The 27500-nt window shown below is 44.6% G+C and overlaps 4 protein-coding genes across 17 annotated transcripts in view; 3 read left to right on the top strand and 1 right to left on the bottom strand.

Moving 5' to 3' along the window:
* The window catches only part of LOC126987038 (uncharacterized), an 8471-nt gene extending 5317 nt beyond the window's left edge, over positions 1–3154 (top strand). Inside the window, exons 2-4 of the mRNA XM_050843692.1 lie at positions 650–1109; positions 1508–1882; positions 2090–3154. Coding sequence (XP_050699649.1) covers positions 650–1109; positions 1508–1882; positions 2090–2616 — 1362 coding nt within the window. The 3' untranslated portion in view covers positions 2617–3154. The remainder of the gene's footprint in view (positions 1–649; positions 1110–1507; positions 1883–2089) is intronic.
* An 871-nt stretch (positions 3155–4025) lies between these two features.
* Positions 4026–5457, top strand: LOC126987039 (uncharacterized). 10 transcript variants are annotated; one of them, XM_050843695.1, is made up of 4 exons: positions 4026–4144; positions 4182–4255; positions 4293–4477; positions 4515–5457. In XM_050843695.1, the coding sequence occupies exons 1-4, from the start codon at positions 4032–4034 to the stop codon at positions 4860–4862; spliced, it is 720 nt and encodes a 239-aa protein (XP_050699652.1). In that variant the 5' UTR covers positions 4026–4031; the 3' UTR covers positions 4863–5457. The 10 variants fall into 10 exon arrangements, with proteins under 10 accessions (XP_050699652.1, XP_050699660.1, XP_050699657.1 ...); XM_050843703.1 differs by having other exon boundaries at positions 4293–4579; positions 4645–5457; XM_050843702.1 differs by having other exon boundaries at positions 4032–4255; positions 4515–4579; positions 4645–5457.
* Positions 5458–6425: 968 nt separating this feature from the next.
* Positions 6426–27500, top strand: part of LOC126987037 (probable cytochrome P450 CYP44) — a 24685-nt gene continuing 3610 nt past the window's right edge. The window contains exons 1-11 of one of the 2 annotated variants that reach the window (XM_050843691.1): positions 6426–7168; positions 7284–7416; positions 7747–7975; positions 8210–8400; positions 9123–9226; positions 9590–9684; positions 9832–10006; positions 10208–10374; positions 11097–11175; positions 11485–11647; positions 11858–12049. In XM_050843691.1, coding sequence (XP_050699648.1) covers positions 7088–7168; positions 7284–7416; positions 7747–7975; positions 8210–8400; positions 9123–9226; positions 9590–9684; positions 9832–10006; positions 10208–10374; positions 11097–11175; positions 11485–11647; positions 11858–12015 — 1575 coding nt within the window. In that variant the 5' untranslated portion in view covers positions 6426–7087 and the 3' untranslated portion in view covers positions 12016–12049. Of the gene's footprint in view, positions 7169–7283; positions 7417–7746; positions 7976–8209; positions 8401–9122; positions 9227–9589; positions 9685–9831; positions 10007–10207; positions 10375–11096; positions 11176–11484; positions 11648–11857; positions 15839–27500 lie in introns of those variants that run through there. The other variant, XM_050843690.1, reaches the window with a different exon arrangement.
* Positions 20915–27500, bottom strand: part of LOC126987036 (uncharacterized) — a 107181-nt gene continuing 100595 nt past the window's right edge. For 2 of the 4 annotated variants that reach the window (XM_050843685.1, XM_050843687.1), the window contains 5 exons: positions 27103–27187; positions 24952–24984; positions 23115–23386; positions 22584–22792; positions 20915–21317 (listed from right to left, as the gene is read on the bottom strand). In XM_050843685.1, the coding sequence (XP_050699642.1) occupies positions 20933–21317; positions 22584–22792; positions 23115–23386; positions 24952–24984; positions 27103–27187 (984 nt within the window). In that variant the 3' untranslated portion in view covers positions 20915–20932. The remainder of the gene's footprint in view (positions 21318–22583; positions 22793–23114; positions 23387–24951; positions 24985–27102; positions 27188–27500) is intronic. The other 2 variants (XM_050843686.1, XM_050843688.1) reach the window with 2 other exon arrangements.

Below are 27500 nucleotides of genomic sequence, written 5' to 3'. Positions count from 1 at the left end.
CAGTGACTCGCGACCTGTGCTCGCTACAACCCTGGCCTAGACCGCGGCCCTGGGCTCGTCTGGGTCAAGAGTGCCACTGCTCCCCACTGCCGCGACGCAGAGAGAGAGAGAGAGAGAGAGAGAGAGAGAGAGAGAGAGAGAGAGAGAGAGAGAGAGAGAGCTCGAGCGGGGGGGGTGGAGGAAGGAAGGCGGGAGGTGGCACCGGGTAGGGTCAGTGCCCTTAGCCCGGCTCATCTGTCTGCCCACCAGAGCCACATTTCCGCGCCGCCGCCTACCTGTTTTCTCTCCTCCAGACTGATATATATATATATATATATATATATATATATATATATATATATATATATATATATATATATATATATATATATATATATATATATATATATATATATATATATATATATATATATATATATATATATATATATATATATATTTATATATATATATATATATATATATATATATATATATATATATATATATATATATATATATATATATATATATCATCACTATTATTGTTATAATTTTTTTGTAGGAGCGTTGTGTTGTGAGCCTTTTCATAATCATGTTTTGCCACTGTCCATCTTCTATGCTATAAGAAAACTGGCCCTCACGCCATGTAATTGTCTTGTCTTCCCAGGTGGTGACGGCGGCGGTGGTGGCCCTTGTGGCGGCGGCGCTCGCGGGGGCAGACAAGGCGTCCCAAGGCCCTCAGCTGCATCACTTCGTGGGACAGGACGGCTACGACTCCTTCGGCCAGGCCGTAGCGCATCCCCCAGTCTACGGGGGACCCCAGCACGACATTGGTATCGGTTCGGGAGGCTACAGCGATGGCGGCGGCGTGGGTGCTAGCGGCAGCGGGTATGGCGGACACAGTGGCGGTCATGGTGGTGGTCATGGTGGCTATGGTGGAGGTGGTTACCCTCCTCCAGAGACCCTGTCGCACACCAGCTACAAGACGCAGTACGTGCCAGTGTTGCAGCCCATCCACGGCGGCGGCGGCGGCGGTGGGGGGAAGGGGAAAGGGAAGGGGAAGGGCGGACCCTTCACACAGTTCAACAAGATGATCGAAGACGCCGGCAAGAAGCTCAGCAAGTTTGGTAAGTCTGGACAGAATTGTTTGTTGATCATCATTCTTAATTTTGCTGCCTCCTCATCTACACCTCATAGTAGCCATAGAGCCCTGAGCTTACCCTTATGCTGTCCAAATCCCCAGTGCAGGAGCTGACCAGTATCTTTATTCTTTCATCCCTCTCACTGGTAAACGGTGAAAGAGCCTACCCTTCCTTTCACTGCACTCCTCCTCTCCGATAACTTGGATTATATCGCGAGGGGAACTATTTATCACCTTGCCTGTAAACTTCTTCCTGTCTCCATTTATAGAGAGCAGCAGGTTCAAGACATTTTATTCTTTGCCTTGGCCAGTCTTTTTCTGCCTCTCTGCACTTGTCTCCTATATACCTGAACTCTCCATTCAGGTCCCCTTATTTACCCGCAGTGAGTGACTACATTGACTATAACGTGGACGACTCCTACCACGAGCCGTCCTACTCCTACGCCGCCCCTGTGCACTCCTACGCTGCATCTGGACCTTCCTACGCTGCGTCCGGCCCATCCTACGCTGCGTCCGGCCCCTCCTATGCCCCGTCCGGCCAATCGTACGGCGGGGGCCAGCACCAGCAGTCATACGGCCAGCAGGGACACTCGTACGGCCACACGGACTACTACACCACCTACCAGGCCGTGCCGGTGCCTGTCTACGACGACGAGGAGGAGGAGTCCTTCGGTTCCAAGTTAGCCAAGGGGTGGAAGAACGCCAAGGACACGGTGCGGGGGTGGGAGGAGGAGGCCACCAAGAAGATCAAGGACTTCTGTAAGTACATAAAAAGGATTGTCATTTATTGTAGCTATTACTTGTTTTATTATAAGTAGTAGTAATAAGAGTGGTAGTATCATTATTATTATTATTATTATTATTATTATTATTATTATCATCATTATATTTTTTCTTCATTATTAATATTATTGTTACTTTTACTGAGACACAGCCTTGCCTCACTCCCTCCCTCTTTCCCGCCAGTCACCTACGAGAACGAGAAAGGCAAGGGTGGAGGAGAAGACTACCCGGACTACATTTACTACGAGATCCCGGCACACTATGGCAAAGCCGGCGGCGGCCACTATGCCCAGGGGCCGGCGATCGTGCCCCACGGCCCCGTCGGCAAGGGCTTGGGAGGAGGCGGCTTTGGCGGTGGCTTCGGGAGCGTCGGTAAGGGCAAAGGATTCGGTGGTGGAGGTGGAGGAGGATACGGCGGCGGCGGTGGCTTTGGAGGCGGGAAAGGCATCGGAGGTAAAGGAGGATTTGGCGGAGGTAAGAAAAAGGGAGGGAAGGGCGGGTTCATACCACCGGCGCCACAGCCCATCGTGGTGCAGCCCCAGTCCTCCTATGGCCCGCCCCCTGCATCGTCCTATGGCCAGTCCCACCATGGCTCCTACGTGCCCCCTACATCCTCCTACGGCGCGCCCCCCGTGCACGGAAAGAGCGACTCCATCCCAGTGGTCCCTCACGACGCAGGCCATCACGAAACATCTTCTTATGCCTCGTAGGACATTGCTGACCTGCTCCCCTTGTGACCCAGCCCAACATGGCATCAGTATACACACACTGTCTACCGGTCAGCGGGAATCATCTATCTATCTATCGTGTCCACAGCTGTGTGAGGCATCAACTGGCTCTCTACTCTCGCCTGGCACAGCTGTCTGTATACCCTCTGGTGCCTGTCTGGGGCTGAGTCCAACAGGGCCGAGGTAACAGTGCTGATTTCTGTACAAATTTATGAGGAGTGAGTCTGGCTGCTGGCAGCGTTACACTTAGTTAAGTCCTTCCTCTGAATACCCTTCCCTCCTCCTCCTCCTACCTTTACTACTCGCCCACACTGCCTTCGTAGGTGCAGCAGTGCTCTTCCACAAAGTCTGTTCTCCGAGTGCTGTCTCAGAGTGAGTACACAGGGACAGGCAAGGATGTTAGGAGACTGCAAAATGCCAGTTGGGTGACCTTAACATGGCAGCTCCTGAGAACTATTTATTCATCATCTGCCCTCCCCATACATCAACCTGTCAACCTTTTCTTTGTTTTAGCTACAAATCTGCCAAATTTCCACTGATCCATTAGCCTAAGTGTTTGTCAAGCATTTCTTGCCTGGCTCCTTAGTGACCACGAGTCATCCAACACGTACCCGGTTTTCCTCAGACATGGTTGAGTGCATGCTTAAGTTTCATCTTGCTGGTTCAGATTTTCTTGAGTGATCTGGACACTTAAATATTGGACGTCTTTGCATCACTGAGTCTATAGTCATTTGCATTGCTCTCAGTTGTTACTCTTGCTTTTTCTGTCTGTTGTCTTGACAGTCTCTCACTGTTGTTCGTAATATTTATATGACATTGCTGCATTGTTAGTATTAGTTGGTTCTACTGCTGTGCAATACACGCTCAGACGAGGAAGGGAGGCGCTGCACTGCTGCTCTTGAGCAAACCCAAACAGATCAGTGTCTCAGAAGCTCGGCGGCCACTCACTGTCTTGTGTTCACGCCCCTCGGGGAAGACCAGCCAGCGAGCGTGTATATAGAGTGTAGGAAGGCAGGCAAGGTAAATGTAACTTCCTATATGTTCTTCAAATATTTTACAAAGAAGCAAATTTGGCAGATCTTTTTGGCAACATGTTGTCCAACCAGTTCATCACAGCAATTCTGCCCAAAATTTTTGTCTGGTGGCTTTTTTCAAGCTTTCTATAAATACTCTGACGCTCCCAAAATAATTCTGCAATCAAAGTAAAAAAGAATAATACAACAAACCACCGAGTAATCAAATATTCAGGGGACATCAAGTATTGTTTTATCAAATGAAAACTAAGTTTTCAATATTTGAAAAGATATTGCCATACATAATAATAACATAAAAGGCATCAAATAAAAACAAAAAAATATTGTTCAGCTGGTTTCTAAGGTTCAATAAATCTATTTATCATGAACGAGAAGTTTGTCAACAAGAGTTTCACTATACAGGCACTGGAAGTAGCAGCTTCCTTTCTTCCAATGGCGCACCAATGCCTGAGTGCCCCTGAGCACCGCTGGTTCAGGCCCCGTCACACCCCTCAAAGACACACGCTGGTTCAGGCCCCGTCACACCCCTCAAAGACACATGCTGGTTCAGGCCCCGTCACACCCCTCAAAGACACACGCTGGTTCAGGCCCCGTCACACCCCTCAAAGACACACGTTGGTTCAGGCCCCGTCACACCCCTCAAAGACACACGCTGGTTCAGGCCCCGTCACACCCCTCAAAGACACACGCTGGTTCAGGCCCCGTCACACCCCTCAAAGACACACGCTGGTTCAGGCCCCGTCACACCCCTCAAAGACACACGCTGGTTCAGGCCCCGTCACACCCCTCAAAGACACACGCTGGTTCAGGCCCCGTCACACCCCTCAGAGACACACGCTGGTTCAGGCCCCGTCACACCCCTCAAAGACACACGCTGGTTCAGGCCCCGTCACACCCCTCAGAGACACACGCTGGTTCAGGCCCCGTCACACCCCTCAGAGACACACGGCCCCGTCACACCCCTCAGAGACACACGGCCCCGTCACCCCTCACCACTGCGTGCACCTCACCCATGCAGTGCAGGCTTTTCTGATGTTCATAAAGCTACATAGCCTGTCACTCGTACTTCTGGCTGTCCACTCGTTATCAGCTCTGCATGTGATGACCTCCCACGTCCATTTCATATACTTAGTCACCTTAGGAATACTTTCAATCTTTGTCTGTTCCCTAACCCACGATGCTCACATTTTATAGCAGCGCCAGTACTTAGCAGGTTCTTATTCTATTATATATTTTCGGTTAATTTCTTAATTCTTGTATTCCATGACCAGAGATACATATATAAACTTCACTACTGCTCATCTCACAGTTTTTTAAATATTGCTAGTTATCTCTGAACAGGTTCTTGAGTTCTTAGTTCCTCCTTTGATGCATAAACCCGGCGATAAAAAAATATAAAAAAATGAAAAGGAGTAGAATCGGAGTATGGAAAAAGATAAGGACCATAAATTAAAGAAATATATTAGGAGAAGAGAAGAATCAGAGAAATGAAGAAATCAAGGCCAAAAATAGAGGAAGAAACATAATTAAGTCCTTCAATCCAAAATGTGGCGACTCACTTAAACTCCAGAGGTGAAAAATACTGTATGTCTCAACCTCATCGCGATAAACACACAGCAACAAGAGAATTGGAAAACAGGCAATATAAAGTGAATTTGCCAGTGGAATATGGATTATGGGACTTTTCCTATATCAGAGAAAGTGCAGACCTGTAGAAAGAAAAACCCAAAGAAAGCCAATGTATTCATGAAGCCAACATATGCATCCTAGAACAATAGTCACCAGCAGTCACCTCGTCTTCTTAGTCCAGACCCATTCCTGGAGCTGTTGCTGATTGACCCAAGTTACTTCTGCTGATCCAGAGTGAGGAAAAGAAAGCCTAAACCATGAAGATAATGACGCAGGTGAGAGAACGGGCAGGGCTTAGAGGAAGGGTTGGCAGGCAGCTACTAGGATAATAAAAGGGACGAATAACTCTATAATCCACCATCCAAAAGAAACGAAAAGTAATCTAAAATAAAACCCATGGATCGAGCAACTGGAGCGGCCCGGCACTGAGAGAAGAGGGATGATAGTGAAGACTGAATGTATGGGACGAAACTCAATTAAACCTTTTTTTTAACAAATGAGCGCAGTAGTTGTTGAAAGTATTATTACAGCATTGTGTGGTGAGGGCAGGAGTTACCTCAAGTGTATATCATTATTATTACATAAGTCTCTCTCTCTCTCTCTCTCTCTCTCTCTCTCTCTCTCTCTCTCTCTCTCTCTCTCATATATATATATATATATATATATATATATATATATATATATATATATATATATATATATATATATATATATATATATATATATTTTATGTATGACTAAAGGTCTGTTGTTGAACTGTATTTAAGTCTATTGTTATCATAAAAGTGTTAATGAACTTGGTATTATGCTTTACATCCTTTTCATGATAATAACATCATGGGAATGAGGTTCTGATAATGGCTCTGCAAGGCACATGAAAGTTTACACACAGTACGTAGGCTACAGATCCTGTGAGAGAGAGAGAGAGAGAGAGAGAGAGAGAGAGAGAGAGAGAGAGAGAGAGAGAGAGAGAGAACAATATGAGTGAAGAGACTTAATTGTCATGAGTGGTAAGAAGAGCTATTAGATAACGACATCAACCCGCCACCGAGCCTACAACCAATTATTGCAATCTTGCTGGAACATATCAGGAGGTGCGAAGGGAGTTAATTGATCGAGCTGGTCAATGAAAACTTTAAAGCCATTCGATCTGTACAGGAACGACATCACTGCCAAGTGTGAAGAAGTATACCAAGGAGCAGGCGAGGAGCTTTAGGCCTTTACAACGGCGCTCTCCCACTTGTCATCTTATTTTCTTCTTTTTTTCTTTATTTTCTTCTTTTGACCTGTATCGCTTTTCATTGATCTGTAGTTCCTCCTCCTCTTGATCCTCTCTTCTGCTAATTCACACGGTTTACTTTTCAATGGCATCACAATATGACACTATCGCATTGTATTTTTCATGGTTTATTTCTTTATTTTCCTGCTTGAATCACTTATTTTCCATTAGTGAAAGCATATACGAGTAATAATTATCCTTGACCAAGCCAGCCACCAAGGTTAAAGGTCACGGTACATCAGCTGGGGGGCCATCAGCTGATCAGCAGGCAAGAAGGTAAACAAACATCACAGCAGCTGTCACGTGTCAACTGTCAAGCGCTTACACTCCCACTGAGGATCCCTGTGAAGTTAATTCCTTGCCCTGCACGTGTTAACCTTTGACTTGCCCACCCTGCTGACCAAGGACACACACGTTGACCAGTGCCACCTCCTCCGTGCCCCCCTAAGCCAGCCACCACGCCCGTCACCGCCTCACGGGGCACCACCAGGTCAATAGGGTGCGTCAGGCCATGATGATTCTTAGGATGCAGAGGAGCATGTTAGCAGAGGCAAGGCGAGCGGTGCTGGCCAGGAGGAATGGCAGGAGGGAGGTAGGTCGAGCGGCACAGCCATAGTTTTGTAGTGTTGAAGACTATAAATAATAGAAACTGACACTTGTGAAACCTTTGCCTTTGTGCACACTAGTAACATATGTCTGTGTTTCAGCTGTGGCTCTTGGTGAGGTGCTTGAGTAATGTGAACACTGACTTCTTTGTGGGAGACTCAGTGAAGCCATTTGAGGCAATACCAGGGCCTGTACGAGTTCCTGTTCTGGGAACGTTGCTGCCTTATAAAATTGGTATGTGATAAAGACACCTGGACCATACATACAAATTCAAGTTATGTGTGCATACTGTTACCATAACTTTCCAATAATTATTATTTTTTTTTTAGTTAAAATAAACATTGCATTGCACATGATATTTGATATGTAGCATACTGATGAAGATACGTCCTTTTATAATAGGTTTTCAGTCATGCCTCTCACTCTACAAAGTCATAATGGAGTAACATGATTATTTTTAAATGCAATGTCTTTTTCTTACCATTGTTGAAAATCATACAAGGTAGTAATCAGATCATTCCCATGTGCAACAGATAATCTTTTACTGCTCCTGAATACCTGCAGGACTGAAGAGGCTCCCGTCCTACCACCAAGAGGTCTGCAGGCTACACCAGCAGTACGGGCCCGTGGTGAGGGAGGTTCTCGGCACACAGACCGTCGTGCACATATTTGACCCGGCGGACATCCGTGCCGTGTATGAGAGTGATGGCAAGATGCCCCACATTCCACCCTTGCAGGAGACCACACAGTTTTATCGACAGGAGAAGGACATGTCTCTTGGGTTGGGAAATCTGTAAGTTATATATCTTCGCCTCTTAATCAGACACTTTGGAGGCTTCTTGGAAGTAATGTGATTTTTTTTAATGGAAATGTATACTAAATTTCTTCTCAACTTAAATATGAACACAAAACACTACACATGGAATTTTCAAAGTCTTTGGTATTGATTTGGAGGCTTACTAACCCATCTTGGCGAACTGTGAAAGTGGCCCTTAGTTTTACAATGGTCTTACCTCCTTTGTCACAGGAATGGTGAGGAGTGGTACCGGCTGAGACATGCCGTGCAGCAGATGATGCTTCGGCCGCGGGAGGTAAGCTACTACTACCCGCTGCAGGACGGTGTGGCCTGCAAGGCAGTGGACAGACTGATGACACAAGTGGATGACAGCGGCTCCGTTCATAACCTGCACCACCTCCTTGCAAAGTGGATCCTGGAATGTAAGGAAATTATGGACTATTTACAGGGGCGTCCACCTCCCTGAGCTGGCTGAGACTTAATGGCTGCATACCCAATATATTTAAACTCAAGCAACCTCCATCAGCTCCCTTCCCATGACAGGTTAATAGGTTCACAATCACTCACATATTTCTAAAGGCTTTTATACAGGTTGTAGAGGCTGTAAAGGCATATTCCAAGGGTAGTTTTATGAGCCTATTGATAACTTGACAAGGCTTATTCACCGTGAATGGAAAAACACTCATGAGAACCTGACTAATCTCTTGTATGGCCTTTGGAATTGTTTGTTGTGAGAACCCAAAGTGTCTTAGAATATGAACCCTTGCCCCTTAGTGCCTCCCCTTGGCTGTGGACCTGCTAAAACTACCTCACATATAGACCTATTTATCCTGTATACCCTGATGGCTGTTGCAGTCAGTTAGTGCTTCAGACTCCCTTTGCTCTTGCCAACATTCACATTGAAACTACCTTCTTTTGCAGCCTCTACACAAATATTTCTGCATCATAATATCTACCATTGCTAATTCCACTTCCTCATACTCAGGGACTGGCTCACTTCTTTCAATCTATTTTGTAATGTAAAATTTGTCTGTCTGTCTATCTGTCTCTGTCTGTCTATGCATCTGTCTGTCTGTCTCACACACAAGTACTTCTACATCAAATTATTCATCATTTCACAGTCTGATTGTATTATTTTCATCAGCTGCGGGAATGTGCTGTTTTGAGAGGTCCCTTGGCAGCCTGGACGGAGGCGCTGATGAAGCCATGGCCCAGAGGCTGGTGGAGACTAACATAGAGATTTTCAAGGTGCTGGGATGTGCATTTCTGTATCTCTGACTATCCATACATATATCTAACTATCTATTGATAGTTAGCCATTCATTCACTTAGATATACATTATAATTCTTCACATCTTACACCTTGCATCTTATAAAATGACCCTCAAGCAGTCAGGCTCTGGGTTATTTCCATGTATGGTATAATTTTTTCATATAATTTCTTCAATATAATATTTTCTGTGACTTGTAGATCAATATAGAAATTCAGCTGTTCATTTAGTTTTCATTATTGCCAAACATTAAGTAGTAAGCATCCATTTATCTTGCCATTTATGTTACAAAATGAACTTTAAGCTGCCACTGTAAACTACATTGATGCTAAATTTCTAGCTATCTGCAGAGCTGAAGTTTTCCCTCCGCTTATACCGCTATTTTGCAACACCAAAGTACAAAAAACTACATCAGCTTGAGGACTATTTCTATGGGTAAGAGTTTGCTGGATTTCATTGTTAACTTTTTCTCTCTCTCTCCTCTCCTCTTGTCTTCTCTTCTTTTCTCTCCTGATAATATATTTTCATTTGCATATACATATTATTTTTGTCTCATATTTCCTCCTCTTCCTCTACTTTCAGAATGTCGTTTAAGTTTATCAATGATGCAATAGAGGAAATCAGAGCCCTGATGGCTGAGGACAAGCTAGAGAAGGGGAGGTACAATTTCCTGACCTACCTCATGTCTCGTAAGGAGCTTTCGTACAATGACGTCATGATCATCACCCTGTCGCTCTTCTCGGATGGCCTCTCCACAGTAAGACAGAGAGCTTTGTGCATGGACGTTGATGAGACAGTCCATACATAGTCTCATAAAATCAATACTTAAAAATAATTCTTCCTTAGTCAACCACATTACATATAGTCTTATTTGGGTTGACTTTTTCCACCAAGATTTATTCATTTCCCCCGTAGCTTATTTTCATTGACTATATCATTTAATCATCTCATGTTCCAGACGGCTCCGACATTCCTGGGAAACCTTCACTGCCTGGCCCTCAACCCCGATGTTCAGGAGCGGCTGTACCAAGAGATCAAGACCCATGTTGACCCTGAGGCACCCATCACCCTGGACATCATCAACAAATTGCATTACCTTAAAGCATTTGTCAAGGAGGCGTTCAGGTGAGTTCTTCAGAGCATTGCCTGTCTGCAGTTGTCCAATAAAAGTATGATTTGGCACAACATCAATGGGTGCAGCTTCCTCAGAACCTCAGCTCCTCCTGGCATCAAGGAAATCCTCCCCCAAGAAGAATACAGCCATTGATGAGTATTGCTTGAAATGGTGTTTATGAATTGTCAAATGAATCCTGCCACCAGCGTTGCCAAATTATCGTACCCAGCGCATTGCATTTTTGTAGTTTCTGACCGATAACTACAGCAAAAGAGAACGAAACCCATCAATATTTAACAGTTTTAACGCTAACTTTAATTTCCTATCGTTATTTGTGTGGTTACGAGAGTCTTGGAGCCTAAAAATGATAAATGCAATGCTCAGTGTACGAGAATTTGGCAACGTTGCCTGCCACCATCACGAGTATCTGTCTGTCTGTCTGTCTCTCCCACACAAGTACTTCTACATCAAATTATTCATCTACCAACTGAATAAGTCATTAGTATATTTCACAGCCTGATTGTATTATTTTCATCAGCTGAGTAATAATATTGATAAAATGAAGAGTGGCAGCATTTCAGGAGAACCACCATTGCTTATCATCTCTCAGCCTTCTCCTGGGTGCTGCATCATGGCCCTTCCCTGTTCCATGCTTATAGTTCATGTGATAGTCAAGTTTTCAGTGTAATATCACAAACACTGTCCTTTATTTGTTTTCATAATTTCGTTTCAGGTTCTATCCGATTGGTGAGTCTGTCCAGCGTCTGCCACAGAAAGACATGGTTCTCGGGGGCTACTTCATACCTGCCGGGGTGAGGAACAGTTCTGTCCAACTTACTATTGCATGAGTTAACTAGTATCTTCACCACTCTCCTTCCAGAAAGTGATGAGGTGTTCCATGCCAAACTCTACTCCATCTTAAACCTCACTCATTGTCTTGGGTGACTTTCATGCTACAACTGGCACTGAGAGAGTTGGCTAGGAGTTGTTTTAGTATATAATTCATTGACTCCAAATTATGACAGTTAGCTGATTTTACATATTACAGTGTTTCACAGGAATTTCGTACTAATCTTCTCAATGATGTATTGGTTCAAATCACTGGAGTTGGTCACTTCCAGACATACCTTGACCTGAACGCCTACGTGTGGCTGCGCAGCGATCACTACTTTAAGGATCCCGAGAAGCTGATTCCTGACCGCTGGCTCCGGGACTCAGCCGGTGCACCCTCAGTCAGTCCCTACGTTTTGAACCCCTTCAGCATCGGCACTCGCATGTGTGCAGGTTTGTGCCTTGCCTTCCCTTACCTGTGGGCTATGTGAGGGAAGGTTCCTCTAACATTGTGCTGATTATAATGCTGTAAGGGAATGCAGTTAGGAAAGCACTACCATTACTATACCTACTATTACTACTACCACTACTTCTATTACTCCTCCTACTACTACTACTATACCTTCTACTACTACAACCACTGCATAGTTCATTCTTTCCCAGGTCGGAGGTTTGCTGAACAAGACCTCTATGTCGGTCTGTGCCGCTTGCTGTTAAAGTTCCGAGTGCAGGCCACCAGCAGCCACCCCCCGGAGCAGGAGTGGGCCATGCTGCTGAGGCCAAGGACGCCACTGCCAGTACGGTTCATCAGAAGGGAGTGATGGATGATATGCGTCTCGTTGTTCTGGCATCAAGGTACTTTCCACTGTATATACTGCCTATTAGTGTTAGAGCCAGATACTTGAATGATTTTTTGATGGCCAAGGTTGACATTTTATATAGGTAGTACAGCTTTTACTACTACTACTACTACTACTACCATCATCACCATGTTAACTAGTCACTGCTTCTCCTTCTCTGTGGGGTTAAATCTATTCCTCACTGGAGCATAGCATGGCTTTGTGCAATATACTAATACTACTACTAATAATCTAGGGAGTTCAATTTAATCCTCAATCAAACTTTTATATGATTTCTCAGGGGTTTAATTTTATCCTCAGACTTTCTATGAGAGTTTTAAGCGACTGACCTTTCCACAAGTATGTACAGTAACCACAGGATTAAATCTAAGGACAATGTATGCATGGATGTAGTGCTCAGGGCGGCCTCCTTAGTTAACTTTTGGAGGCAAGGAATAAAACGTGCAATACTTTTGAAGGTAGCATATGTTTTCCTGTCATTTGATAAGGAAAGATTATAGTGGAAGTGTTTCTTTGGTGAATATTTTGCCAACATTCCTGAAACATTGATAAGGGCATTGATGTATTGCTCAGGGCAGGCTCCTAATTTATTTTTGGAGGCAAGGAAGGTGCAATATACAGACATCCCTCAAATAGTGCGGTTTCCAATAGTTTGGTTTCGGTTTTATACGGATTGTCATGGAAGATCTTTTAGGGATTTTGACATTTCCTGCTCATTGGGAAATTCAAAAATCCTAAAAAATATGAAAATCCACATAAAACCAAAACTGAACTGTTGGAAACCGTACTATTTGAGGGACGTCTGTAGTAAGGAAAGATTATAATGCAAGTGTTTCTTTGATTGATATTTGCTAACATTCCAGAAATATGGAGATAAGGGCATAGATGTGTTGCTCACTAGTCTATTTGATTTTAGTGGCAAGGAACATAAGGTGCAATATTTCTGAGGGTGGAATACACACTCCGCTCATTTAGTAAGGAAAGATTCTAGTGATCGTTATTCCTAACATTCTTGAAACGTGGAGATAAGGTCATAGATGTGTTGTTCAGGCCAGTCAATTAAAGTTTTGGGCAAGGGGTAAAACATGTGGTCTATTTCTAAAGCCTAAATACTTGCCCGAGGAGATGGAGACGGGCCATGGCGGGGTGCAGCTTAAGTCTATGCTTAATATGTTCAGCTGGGGATCTTCTCGAGGTTATTAATAGTCATCAATAGGTAACGAATTTACTTTGCTAGGAAATAATGGTTATGGAAACACAAACATTGAAGCCATAATCTTTGATAGGGAACTAAAGCCTCACATTGCTTGGTGAAACTACACACCTCTGTTTGATTATAATACACTTTGTTGCATGTTACTCAAGCAGCCGGAAACAATTTACGTCGTGCAACAACTCACTCCTGTTTCGTCGGATGTATTTGTTACGCGTTACATTTTTGGGAGACGATATATATATATATATATATATATATATATATATATATATATATATATATATATATATATATATATATATATATATATATATATATATATATATATATTAATGCACACACACACCAATTTTCTAGACAGAGGATGCTGATTGGCTGGTGTCACAAGCACCGCTCCACCACAAAGGTGCAAATTAAGTGTAACAAGTTAGTCACATACCACTTTTTTAAGCCCTTCCTCAGCCCGATGAGTTCACTTGAAAAAATTTATCAAAACATTTCTTTATAAACACCTATGCCATTTTTATTTTATGTACACAAAATTCGCTAACTAGGATTAAATTTTAAGAGGTGGAGCTGGAAAAATCAGTCGAACCTTATGTAAAACTTGACAGTCGTCTCAAAGCAAACAAACGAGGTGTTTTAATAAGTGGACTTGCTGCTGTCTACGGTTTGCCCGGGGAGAGGTGAGAAAACTGTCGTCACTACAGTAAATGCTGTCTAACGCTGAGGGAGGGAAGCTATCATGAACATAGAGACGAGGGAATGGAGGCACATCACATGAATAAGTTACTGGTGAGCGAGGGACGAGGCAGGACCCGGGGAGTAAGTGTTGGGCCACCAGTGTAGGCTTGCATGGTGGGAGGAGGGAAGGGAAAGGACAAGAGAACTATCTTACAAAAGTTGCATTCCTAATGACTGCAGAACAGGATTTCAATATTCTTCAACAATGGAGATGCGCTGCACTGGGAACAATGCCAGGCTGGGGGTTGGAATGTTTGCCAGTCCCTACCAACGCTTCCAGTCAGCATTCATATCAGGAGAAAAATGCCCTGAAAAGTTGAGTGATGCTAAGAAATTGAACCATTGTCAAAGTAAAGGGTGCCTAGCAATCTCTATCTCGACAACCGTTCATTTTCTTGCTCCAGCTCAATTTTCCGGAGTATTTCTTTCCTGGCAAGACTACAACCGTATATACGCGAAGAAACACTGAAATTTTTATAATGATTATTTTCAAGGCCAAGTTTAGGAGGTCAACTATTATATAGATACTTTTCTGCTGGGTTACTACTACTACCACCACTACTGTTACTAATAATACTGTTGTTACTTCTACTAATACTGACTTCTCTGACATATTAAGGGAGTCAAAGTTACTCCTCAACTGAGCATATCCGAGCCTTGGGGCACCAACTTTACCGTCAATATATACAGTGACTGGAAGGGTGAGTACAAGCTGGCAAACACACCCAAGCCACCCTCTTTGTCCCTCTTCACCCAATGTCTGGGGCTCAAAAGTGGCCCATGTTAGTGCTGAGTCGCAAATCTCTACTATCCCACCCAGCCAGACACAGCCTCCAGCGCCAGTCTCCAAGAGTGTGTTAGTTTTCATTCACTACATCTAGCAGTATTATTATATCCTTCTGAGATTTACAAATATTACAAAATAAGTTCATATTATCTGTACATTAGGAGAATTATGCTACCCCTTCTACTACAAAAATTATAATCTGTTATATATGAATACTTTCTCCATTGTTGCTGGTGACTATATGCCTTCTCCATTTTCTCTTTCTCTCTCTCTCTCATGACCCTGTAAAAATAATTTAGGCTTGAAAAATACTTTATTTGAAATGTAATTGCCTATAATAGCTCGTGGTGCCAATGGTATCTGATAAAAAAGCAGTATTAGATATGTAATTGAACAAACTAGTATACGTTGATACTACTTGTTAAGCTTCTAATGCCCTGTGATAACTTGTGCCAATGGAATATTATGGAAACAACTGCATTATTTAGTGACTGGACAAAATGTGTTGTGGAAGTGGTGACTTGATCATCCTGTGCTTGACTGAGTGTTAGGGCAGCTGGGGGGGGGGGGGGAGGAGGTTCATGCTGGGGGCACAGTGGAGGGTGAGGGGGGAGGGGGGTGTTGACTGGAATTTGGCACTTAACAGTGTGTGTGTGTGTGTGTGTATGTGTGTGTGTTCACCAGGCACTACACTGGTACTGGCAGTCTAGTTAGCTACCTTACAGCATGAACCTTTCTCATGATTAGAATTTTGTCCTTTGAATTTCTTAATCACTGAACACTGTACAGTCTACAGAGGAGCTACGGGCAGGCAACACTGGCTGCATCACAGTGCTGCCTGATAACAAAGGAAAGGTAGTGGGTAGTTAGCCTCTAGTCTTAGGTCATGGCTGAAAACATATTGGTATATTACTGGTACTAATGGTCTCTGGAACTCTGTATTTTGCAGGGGTTCACCAATATGTAAATACAGAAAAATGTTTTATATTGAGCAACTTTATACTTAAACTTTCATAATTAAAAAGTATACCACATAATGAATCCATATTATTTCTGGGCCATTGCATGTTTTCCTTGTGAGGTAACCGTGGGTGACAAGAGCAGGTCTCCCTGGGCCTGTCAGTAGGTGCCACCTTGCTGTAGGGAAATATAAAAGACCACTCCGTCGTGCATAAGGATATAAAACGCTATGCACCTAGTGGCAGTCGTTAGTGTCTACTGACTAGATCTTGATTTACTCCGCTGTCTTTCATCACTGGACGAGTACAAATGATCTACCAAAGTCTTGAATTCTGCATTTAGAATTACTGGTTTGTGTAGAGGCAACTCCCACAGGACAGCATGTGAAACCTTACCCTTGAGTATTGCAGGAGCCTGGCTTGCAAACACTGGTACAAAAGGCAACATTTTCCACTGTTTTGCATCTGCTGTATTGAGAGCAAGCAGCAAATCTCAAAACAAAAACTGTGAGCAATTTGTTTTATGTATTCACTTAGGGAACAACAGTGGAAAGTATCACCAACCATGCAGAAGTTCTCTAGAATGACCTGATTCTGATCTGACCTTCTCCCCTTAGTACTAATCCAGGGTTGGTGGGTGTGTTGTGGCCTAGACAAGGGCTGCTGCGCTAGACCTGGCGCAGACAACTGTGCGCATCCTCACTGCTCGCTTAGGAAGGAAGCCACGACCTATGTACAGTCTGCAGTTGTCTTGTGACCAGTTTGTCTCAGCAGCAGTTTCAGCGCCCCTTCTTACCACTCGACGATGAGATATATCACATCAATATAATACTTATATATGTAGCGTTAAATATACCCTCACACACATTCCCATACCGCCTTCATGAAAACCAAACCAATGCTTAATGCTTGCAAACTATACAGGCGCAACAAAGAGTCTATGTACACGGTGTGAGATTGAGTTCCTATAAACTTTACAATGAGTTAACTAATTGTACTTAGGTTTATGTACAGATGCTCTGATGGTGACTCCTATATTCAGTGTAAATGCTACTGACTGCAGTAAAAAGCATGGGGTAAAATGTGTGTCAGCTTATGAACATCACTGGTGATTCAGAACTGCATTTTTATATATGTTAATAATTTTGTGGTTGCGGGTTTGTTGCCTTTGTCTTGGCCACCGGACAGCAAGTAAGCATAAATATACTATATATATATATATATATATATATATATATATATATATATATATATATATATATATATATATATATATATATATATATATATTAATAATAAATTCTCTAATCTTATGCAGTGTTGTATAGTACTTTACATTCAAAGCTTTAGGCCAGAAAAATCCTTCAAATGACATTGCAAGCTTACAGTTATATTAAGACTAGATTTACCTTGAACTGCCTTGGGGCTTTAATTGTTTTGTGAGCCGTTAACACAACTCGGCGGCAGCAACACCCAGGCCGTCCACCCCATGCAGGCGAGGCCTCCAGCAGGCAAAACAACAAAGGCTTCCACACGTGTTGCAGAGTAGCTTTTCAAGCCCAGTGAACCAGCGGCGGGGAGGGCGGTAGGGGAACATGATGCCATGATACACTCAGAGGTCAAGATACACGTGGCCAAGAAAGGAAGGTGAGCACGAACCCTTAGCGAGAAGACATGGACTGAGACTCAGCGAGAGTGAGAGACATGATGGGAATGCCTGACATTGCTTCCACCACCACAGGGAGGGAGGAGGCAGCACCCCATGGTGTTTCCTGATGTGAGTAGAAACACTAAATCCTAATGCCTATCAGGGTCTGGGAGGTATTTACAAAACTAACAGCCTACAGTGTGGGGGACTCCGATGTACAGACCTTAACACAGCGGGGCAGGAAGAAGCGTACCTGGAGCTTGTTGATCTACCATCAACAACACTAACATTCTTCTCACTGATTCCAATAAATTAATAAAATCAGGCAAAATCTTTATCATCATTTTATAGACTTTGTATTCTGCATCAGTGCAAAAAACTTTTACCTTAAAACATGACACGAACACACACATGGATGAACCATCACATATGTCCTCCTTTTCACTCTAAAATTTTAGCTCTACTGGGGAGTAAGTTTTGCTAACCATAGGCGCTACCCATCTAAGGAATACAAATCTCTGTATACAGAAGCCGTGTTCCCAAGTGTGTCCCCATGGCCAGGGCAGACGAAGTGCCGTGTGGAAGGAGCAGGAGAGGAGAGAGGTGCAAACTCATTGCTGTTTGCTGTGATGCAGAGGAAACGTCCGATGAATAGTGAAGGTCAAGGGATGGCGCAAGACTAGTGTGATAACGTCCGGGAGCTAAGAGCAGAGTGTGCTAGAGTGTTCTCAGGGGAAGATAAGAAATAAATCTAGTTATCAGTAATTGAATCTAATAGTCAAAGTGATTCCATTTTTACCCTGTAATGTAATCCTGAAGAGGAAAAGAGTTTTGGCATCAGAGACTAATTTAGAAAACTAAGTGACAATGATACTTATTTCATAGTGGTATGGTTATGGAGGAGAGAGAGAGAGAGAGAGAGAGAGAGAGAGAGAGAGAGAGAGAGAGAGAGAGAGAGAGAGAGAGAGAGAGAGAGAGAGAGAGAGAGAGAGAGAGAGAGAATTTCAGAAATATTTGTTGAACATGACTCCTAAGCTCGATAGTTGATGAGGTGAAAATATAAATCAATACATATAAACATGTACATACACACACACACACACATGCAGAACACACAAGCACACACAAACGTGCATCCATGCCTGCCTGCACACACACACACCCACACACACCCACACACACACACGCACACACCTTACAAAAGCCTGACGTGGTACTATTGTTTTTCTGGCCTCAGCTCTACAGTGGCTAGCACAGCTTCACCTCTCGGCTCACAAAGACTGGGAATATTGCTGACCCGCAGACGCTGAACTTGTTGACAGAGCCACGCGAGGTTGCCGCTGTCACCTATGCTAATTGAATCACCCTGAAAAACACATCATATAGACCCATGCTAGTCCTGAAGGGAACTTTATTATCAAAAGACTAACTTTATGTTATAAGCCTACCAATAATATATCTTTTGATAGAAAACATTGTCACTCCTGAAATACTATTAGTGTATCTTTTTAGAAAATGATAGGATGTGAAGGGTAACAAGTGCATTTTCTCTTCTCTTTCAATGCAATTATCAACGATTAATTATGAAACTAGATTACATGACCTTTGGTTCATCACGATAAATCAACATTTTGTAATTCCAACACAAGCGTCATAAGGTCAAGACTGCATCGTGCCGCGGAGCCTGGCGACCCACACGCCTCGGAGCCAACGCCGCCCACCGCCTGGAGTACTGAAGGACTAAGTAGCTGAATTACCCTGTTCATTACTTCATAAGAGTGTGATATTAATTTCCTGGTGTGTAGGAAGAACATTCCCTAAGAGACTCCCTCCAATCTTTGGCACTCGGCAAAAACCTTCACCAACTGGACAAGGCAACACCACTGGCTTAGAGATCTGAAGAGGCAATCTATCAGTACTGGTTAGGGTAGCATGTTTCTCACCATCAAAATAGAAAACTGTCCGTCATTGTTGAAGAGACAGCCGTGACTATCTCTAACATAATGATTATTACAATGGATAAAATGGAAGCCTCATCCTTTTCCTCCTTCATCTTGACACATGCTGCTGTGTTAGTGTTTTTGGTCATAAGGCATTATCCAATTTTCATCAGTGTTCAGACTTGGGATTTCCTTGATGTACTCCACCACATAGTACGGGTACTGGTGGGGGTAGGCCTCGTCAAACTTGGAGTGCGAGGGCCGCAGCTGGTACAGCGTCGGGCAGGGGGCGTCGGGCAGGCAGTGCTGTGGCGCGGGGCGGTCCTGCTGGTACAGCGCAGTGTACTCCTCCTGGTAGACTGCCGTGTACTCCTCCTCGTAGATCACTATGTACTCGGGGTACTTCTCCGAGGATGTCTCCAGGACCTCAACATTGTACTCGCTCAACAGTTTTCCCTCGGGCTGAGCAGGATAGGCAATGTGCTTTTCCTTGACAGACTGCTGCAGCTCCCTCACCCCTGCACTGACAAGGTACTCATCGGCCGACAGCAGTTTACTGGAGCCCGTGTTTTCTGAGAACTTGTCTGTTGCGTGCAGGTCTCTCACGCCGGCACTCAGGATGAAGTCGTCCACGGGCAGCAGCTTCATTTCTGTTCCTTCGTTCATGATATATTCACTGTCGGGCAGCTGTTCCCTCACACCAGTGTTTATAATGTATTCCTCGATGGACCTAAACTCCCTTCTCATACCCTGACTCATTATGTACTCGTCTGGACTCATCCCTTGTTGTTCAGGAGGACTTTCTACAAAATATTTAGTGACATTTTCTAGTTGATAACCATCATCATCATCATCATCTTTGTGGTACTCAGTGTGGTCTCCATCCTCATAGTCCCCTTGATGAGGCCCATAGTACTCATCCCTGCGTGCCTCGCCAGAACCCTTGCCATAGTACTCGTATGCTTCATGGTACTCATCATCACCTTCTTCATGGTATTTGTCATCATGTTCTTCTCTGTAATTTGTTGGACTCTTCTGGTGGTAGTTCTCAGCATCTCCCTCTTTGCAACCTTCTTCATCCTTCTTGCTGCCACCCTCTTGCTTCCACTCACCTTTCTTTCCTTCACTCTCATCTACACTCCTTTTCAGGTACTCCTCACTGCCTCCATCCTTATAAAACCCGCCAGTACTCTTCCTCCGATACAGGCCGGCTTTATCTGCACTTTTCTCCACAAACTCATCACTGCCTCCCTCCCTGTATCCACCGGTGCTCTTCCTGCGGTATCTACTGACACTCTCTCGCACAGACTTATCTATTTTCTCGTCCTTTGCATCACTGCCTTTCCTGGGATGTTCCTCCTTCTCATTCTCCTCGTGGTAATCACTGATACTCTCTTTCGGGCACTCACTAACACTTTTTTCACTACTGTACGCATCCGCATCCTCTCCGCGGTACTCTATGCTTTTGTTGGGATAAATTTCCTCACTTTCCTCAATGAAGCTTGTGACGGCCTCCTCGTGGCTGTCTGGATTGCTCTCGTCTACTTCATAGATGACGTACAGGACCCTAGGACCTCTTCGCCCCTACGTCGGCTGATCCTGCGGCTCGTCCACTACCACCGAGGCCACCACGGGAGTCTCCACCCGCGGCGAGTGCAACTCCCGCGGCAAGTGAGGACTCTCCAGCCGTGGGGAGTGCAGTTCTCGTGGCCGGTGGGGACTCTCGTGGCGCGGGGAGTGGAGCTCGCGGGAGACGTGGGGGCGGTGGTCGTGAGGGGCATGCAGCGAGGCGGAGTGGGTGCGGACGTGTGGGTGGTCAAAGGCGTGCTCGTGGTGCTGGTACTGAGGGCGGTCGTGGCGGAAGGAGTGGCGGTGGCGGGGCATGTAGCGGGTGTTGCGGGCGCTGGCGGGCAGCGAGTATTGCTTGCTGAGGGCGCCGCGGGACACAGACCGCGACGGCGACAGGCTGCTGCAAGGCAAACAACACTTGAGTATCACCCACACTACATCCACCAGGCCCTGCACGGCACCACTCACTACTCATACAAGGGAAAAATACTACTCTGGAAAAATGAGCTTAGGTACAAAAATGAGTGTCAAAATATAGGAAGTATCTATCATTTGTTTGACAAGTCTATAAAATTATTTAATACATCTTGGCTCATTTATCTCAAGTAGTGTTTTGTCCCGGTATGAGAACTAATGAGAGTGCGGCAGACAGACTGATGAACACAACCTGATGAAAGGGTCCAAAGGGAAGCTCCGAGGGCCTCCAGAGTAGCAGCCCTCAAGGTGGCAAGCGTTTTATTTGCCACGCTAAGAAAATAAAACTTATCAATGGCAAGTATTGATAATTTTGTGCTCCCAGAGGAGGTTGGAATTTTGATGCTTTATTCTGAACTACATTTGTTCTTCGTATTCATAGAGTGAAGGTGAAAATAGCAAAATTTGATTAAAGCTTTTGGTCCCAGTTGGCATGACCTTAACACACAACCCTTGGCAAGTGAACTTCTTGGTGTGTCTGGTAAACTATGAACAGTGCTCACTTGTGCCTTGCAAGTTCAATCACTGACTTTTAGGACTGAGTAGAGATGAGTTATATAGTTTGCCTCCAGGAGCTCTTGTCATGGAATCAAGGCTCTTCAACTTGTATTCTAGAGATGCAGGACACGAGATGTCTCGCTGCCAGAAAAGACTTGTTGGCCTTACCTGTGTTCCTTGGATGCATAGTACTTTACCCGCCACTCCTCCTCGGCCGGCAGTCACCCCACACATAAAACTTGACATGGTTTGGACATACTCATGACTTAAAATTTCAATTCATTGCAGGTAGTCAGTGAAATCACAGATGGAAGGACAGTTATGTTATGACTTGTACTAGGCTTTGGCAGCATTGCTAATTATTTGTTTCAAGATTCCTTCCCAGGCAATAAAATGTCTTCAGGACAACAAGACAAAACAGTAAAGCTCTCAAGCTCCTGAATTTAAAATGCTCAAGTTTGAGACTACAAATTTAGTGTTGTTTCATTTTAATTAACCTTACTGTTGTATAAGTATGAAGGAAAGTGGGAGCTGTGTTTGTACACACTTCTTAATAACTGTCAATGGCAGATAAAACATTGAGTGTGGGCACCCACGGTGGGAGTGTTGTGGCCGCTCCACAGTGACCATGTGTTTGTGGTGGATGTGGCCGCCCCCTCCTTACCTTACACCTCCCTGGCCCTGGCCCCCTTACCTTGGCTTGGGCTCAGGGGCTTGCTGCTGGTTGTCGAGGGAGTTCGGCAGTGACGTCTTTCGGTCGACCTTCTCTCGTTGTATGCCGAGGGTGTCCTCTCCTCCCCCGCTGCCCCGCGGCACCACCAGGTGCATCCTTCTGCTGTGTCGGTCGGCTGCCGGGTACCCCTGACTCACGGGGTACCCGTAGTACCCACCCGCATAAGACACCTGTAACCACAATAGGGGCAAATTTTTTTTCAGGTGGGTGTGTACCGGGTGCAGATGTGTCACAAATGGAAGTCACGACGCAGCCAGTAGTGTATTTGTCTGGTGGTAGGGAACAGTGGGTGGTGCACGGAACACATGTACAGGAAAGGACAGACAATACTAGAGTAACAACGTCAGAATTTTAGTGTTTTTACCCTCTCGGAGGGGAAGAGTACAGGAGCAGGGGAGATAGAACAGATCAAACTACTGTTGGTTAACTGTTGTGCTGCCCGCTAGCCAAACGCACTGCTCTGGCTGCCTGTAAGCACAGCTTCCTACTCACCTGGTTTCCATACTTGTAACTTGGATTGCAAGAACTACTTGAGTCAAGGCTGACGTCGGAGGTGGAGAGACCAAAGTTGCCGTTTTCTGGTTCGACGGTGAGGCGCTGTGGAGTGCTGTGGTGTGAGGCACGGGGGTGGTGGCCCATGGACAGGCGGCGGTGGTGTGGCCGCGGGGATATGTGCTCCACAGTCTCACCCACCACACTGTGGCTGGCCTCCTCGCCAGAGTTCCTGGGGCGCACCCTTTCGCTCTTGCTGCGCTTTAGGTACACTGGGTGGGTGAAAGGCAGCATTAGCATCCCTGAATAGAATACAATGGAAGAAAATTACTGCATTTTTGTTATTGAGATGAAAGAGATGCCTTGCTAAGGCAAGTCTATAGATCATGGTGGTGATACCCTCAGAGATGGTCTTCAGGCACTGGAGACCAACACACCACCAGACATATTATGCTTTCATTACTACACTCATTGATAGTTTGTAAACTTATTCCTTCTTTTCAAGCACTAGCAAGGTGCAGACTGACAGACAGACACAACACTGTCTGTAATAATCACCAAGTACTATTTTCAGCTCTATTCAGGTATAGGACACAAGCAAGTCACTGAGTACTTCACATTCTTGACCAGTGACGGACTCGTGTGCATGATGACAATGTCTGCTGACACACTGAGTGTTTGCTCTTGAGCAAACTGATGATATGCAAATGGAAGCATGATGAGCAACACATAAATTAAGCACAACAGGGAACAGCTCATGTGGAGAGGCATGTCTTTGAACACGGACAGAGGATACACGTGACGGACGAGTGAGACACGGTGGAGGAGCGCCAGGAACAGGAAAACAACACTTCAGAGGGCCTCAAAAAATCCAGCATCACAAAAATATATCCACAGAAAATGCTGAGTGTCAGGCTCGTCTCTGCAATCTATAGAAAAAAATTGAGGAGTTGAAAAAAATCTCCAGGCAGAAAATCACAAACATGATGATGGGCAAAAAAACACATAATGCAAAATTGTTGTCTAGATGCGGTGGAGTCATGAAGGGGGAGTGGGGCACTGGCTGACCTCGGCTGAGATACGTCCGGGATGGATGTCCGGGGCAGGGGAACGGGTTCAGGGCCTGGATGGCAACATTGAGAAGCGGACTGACAAATTCTGAGTTACTGTATATGACCTAAACTGACCCCATAAATTAGATATCTCTCCCTGTACCTGCCTGTATGATGCCTGACAAAGTAGTGTGTCACCAGGCAGCCAGGGGCATAAGTAGACTTATGGTCTCTTCAACAACAATGTCTTTACAGGGAATCTCATGGCCCTCTTGTGACAAATAAAACTGACCCCGACATGTAGTTTCAGAAGCCCTGCTAAGCTTTATTTACAGCTTCTCTGTTCCTTCCCAAACACTGCCACAATGTGCAATGGCAAGGGGCTGATGAAACCCTCTACTTTAATTCTACTTTTAATACCCTTGTAGAGACAGTGGATCTCTTTGTACTGCTTGGGAACCGAGATGGCAAACCCGCACCTGTTCCCTTGTTATATTTTTCTCAACAATAAATGGTCAGTTGGTCAGTGGAGTGAAGGCAAAGGCCACAAGCTGTCTACTTTCATTCTACATTTAATACCCTTGTAGAGACAGTGGATCTTTTTATACTGCTTGGGAACTGCGATGTCAACCCCGCCCCTTTTCCTTTGTTATATTTTTCTCAACTATAAGCGGTCAATCAGGATCAATAAGTCAGTGGAGTGAAGGTTAGACCCGCACGCCGCTGCCCTGCCCCAGACGTCCGTCCCTGTCCCTGAGGCCGAGCGCCGTGACGATGAGGCTCACCTGTAATTACTCCTTTCTGAAGCAGGGAGTTAACTGAAAGATATGCACAAAAATGGAGAATACAATGTAACAGCCGCCATTAAAAAAAAAGAGTTAACAAATCATCGCAATACTTCTCAACTTATTTGCTTTAATGCACAGTAAGTAACTTTTACATAGTAACATTCATGCCAACTGTGAAAATAAATGTGAAATCATCTATGAGTACTATTATCACAAGAAAATATGCATTCCATGATAAAACTGCTTGCGAGAACTTAACGTTAAGGAACAGGTGAGGAACATAAGAGTAATGCGTGTTCGTATGAGGGTGGGCGTGTGACGTGAGGGCAGATGTCATGTTATGCTATGCTGTGCTGGGAGGCATGTTGTGGCAGCCTGCGTGTGGTAATGTTGCCTTGTATTGTTCCATGTATAGAGACACTCCACGGGTCCAGGATTTACAAACTGATACTCTGCTGGGAGGCGTGTTATGGGCAGCCTGCATGTGGTAATGTTGCCTTGTATTGTTCCATGTATAGAGACACTCCACGGGTCCAGGATTTACATACTGATACTCTGCTGGGAGGCGTGTTATGGGCAGCCTGCGTGTGGTAATGTTGCCTTGGTGCATGTACAGAGCCACTCCATGTGTCCAAGATCACAATTCATGCTCCCATATAAAGGCGCAGCAATGAAGTACATGATTATAAGCTAAACCTGATCTCTTGATAGCCAATAATGGATAACTCTAATGGTTTGTGTGACTGGAGATTGCCCGAGACACTGGATGGTTGCTTACAGGTAACGCACAAGAGTTATTGATAAAAAGAATAGAAAAAAAGTGAGCTGAACAGACCTCAAATAGTACCTACAAACCATGGACTAAAATAGAGACTTCCTTGAGGTCTGCACTATCTCGAAAATCATGTAATGCGGCCCAAATCTTCATTATTAAATAGCGCAAATTTGAATGGTGCAAGCTCGTGTAGCCACTAAAGTCTCATGCTCTGCCAGACTTCACGTGAGACATTGATCATAACTGAGGGTGATGGATAACGTTTCTGGTTCTCAATGTTCAAGAGATACAAGACAGGCTCTAGGAAGGATCGGAGGTGCTGTTGGTGGGTATATAGTGTCAGTGGTGTGGGTTTTGCTGGTCCCCTGTTGGTCTGTGCGACTTTACATTATTTGAGACGGTGGGTGATGCGTAATGTTTCTGGTTCTCAATGTTCAAGAGATACAAGACAGGCTCTAGGAAGGATCGGAGGTGCTGTTGGTGGGTATACAGTGTCAGTGGTGTGGGTTTTACTGGTCCCCTGTTGGTCTGTGCGACTTTACATTGAGAGTTGTGGGTGATGTATAATGTTTCTGGTTCTCGATGTTCATGATACAAGACAGTGAAGGAAGGACTGGAGGTGCTGTTGGTGGCATAGTGTCACTGAAGTGGCTTTTATTGGTCTCCTGTTGGTCTATGCAACTTTACATCATTTGAGACTGATGCATACATGTTAGTGGTCCTCATGGTTCAAGTAATAAAGGTTGCAGGGAAGGCTGGAGGTGTTTTTGTTAAGAGTGTCTTAGTGTGGCTTTTGCTGGTCTCTTGTTGGTCTGTGTCTCTAGAAGCTGTCTACATGTGTCAATGCATCTATCTAACTCTCTCTAGAGGTGTCTATCTAGGTGGGGACTAAACAGAAAACGCAACACAGATGTGCAGTATAAGCTAATGTTAAAGAATCTCATGTTAGAACTAAGTACAGCCGTCCCTCAAATAGTACGGTTTCCAATAATTTGGTTTCGGTTTTATACAGATTGTCATGGAAGACCTTTTAGGATTTTTTAATTTCCCAATGAGCAGGAAATCTAAAAATCCTAAAAAATCTTCTTAGAAAATCCACATAAAACCAAAACAGAACTATTGGAAACCGTACTATTTGAGGGATGACTGTATATACCTTTAGGAACACCTGCTCGGAGGATAAAGAGAGAGAAGAAAATAAGAAACATGCCGACTTTACAGGAGGAAGAGTAAAAAGGCTAAAGTACTTCAGTGTAAGACTAATTAAGTTTTGCGACGGAGGAGAAAATAATCAGAACTTTGCACTGGCCACTCGCGGTGCAAGAATGTACAGAGTAAAGAGGTGGAGGAACAGGTGACCAGGAGGAACTTACTGCCGATCTCCCCCGCCGCGCCAGGGAGCTGAAGGGTCTTGAGCATGTCCCCGGCGATGGTTGACACGCGGGGCTCCACCTGGGCCTGGGGGGGACGTGGGGGTTACTGACAAGTGTGGGATGTTTTATAATTTTCATGAACCCCAGAAAAAACGACAAAACAGATGCATTGGATTGAGACTGAGAGGCAAATTAGATAGCTCCAGAACCTCAAGTGTGCAGATGTAGTGACGTCAGCAAATATTGGAAGGGGAAGGAAGCGAAGAAAACTTATATCCCTAAATGAAGAGCAGAGAGTAGAGAGTAAGATACAGAGAGGTGAACCAGGTAGATCCATAACCTCAAGCCCATTCGACCCTTGTAAAAATCTCACCAGGAGTAGCTTGTGCCCGTTCTCT

Source organism: Eriocheir sinensis, chromosome 63 (assembly GCF_024679095.1).
Source record: "Eriocheir sinensis breed Jianghai 21 chromosome 63, ASM2467909v1, whole genome shotgun sequence".
Lineage (NCBI taxonomy): Eukaryota > Metazoa > Arthropoda > Malacostraca > Decapoda > Varunidae > Eriocheir > Eriocheir sinensis.
This window is presented reverse-complemented; position numbering and strand designations above follow the sequence as displayed.

Excerpts from the sequence above, each read along its gene's own strand:
- LOC126987039 (XM_050843695.1), top strand. The coding sequence starts at position 4,032 with ATGAACGAGAAGTTTGTCAACAAGAGTTTCACTATACAGGCACTGGAA. Across the intron at positions 4,145-4,181 it reads CCTGAGCACCGCTGGTTCAG|GCCCCGTCACACCCCTCAAA; the intron begins GCCCCGTCACAC and ends ACGCTGGTTCAG. Across the intron at positions 4,256-4,292 it reads AAAGACACACGCTGGTTCAG|GCCCCGTCACACCCCTCAAA; the intron begins GCCCCGTCACAC and ends ACGTTGGTTCAG.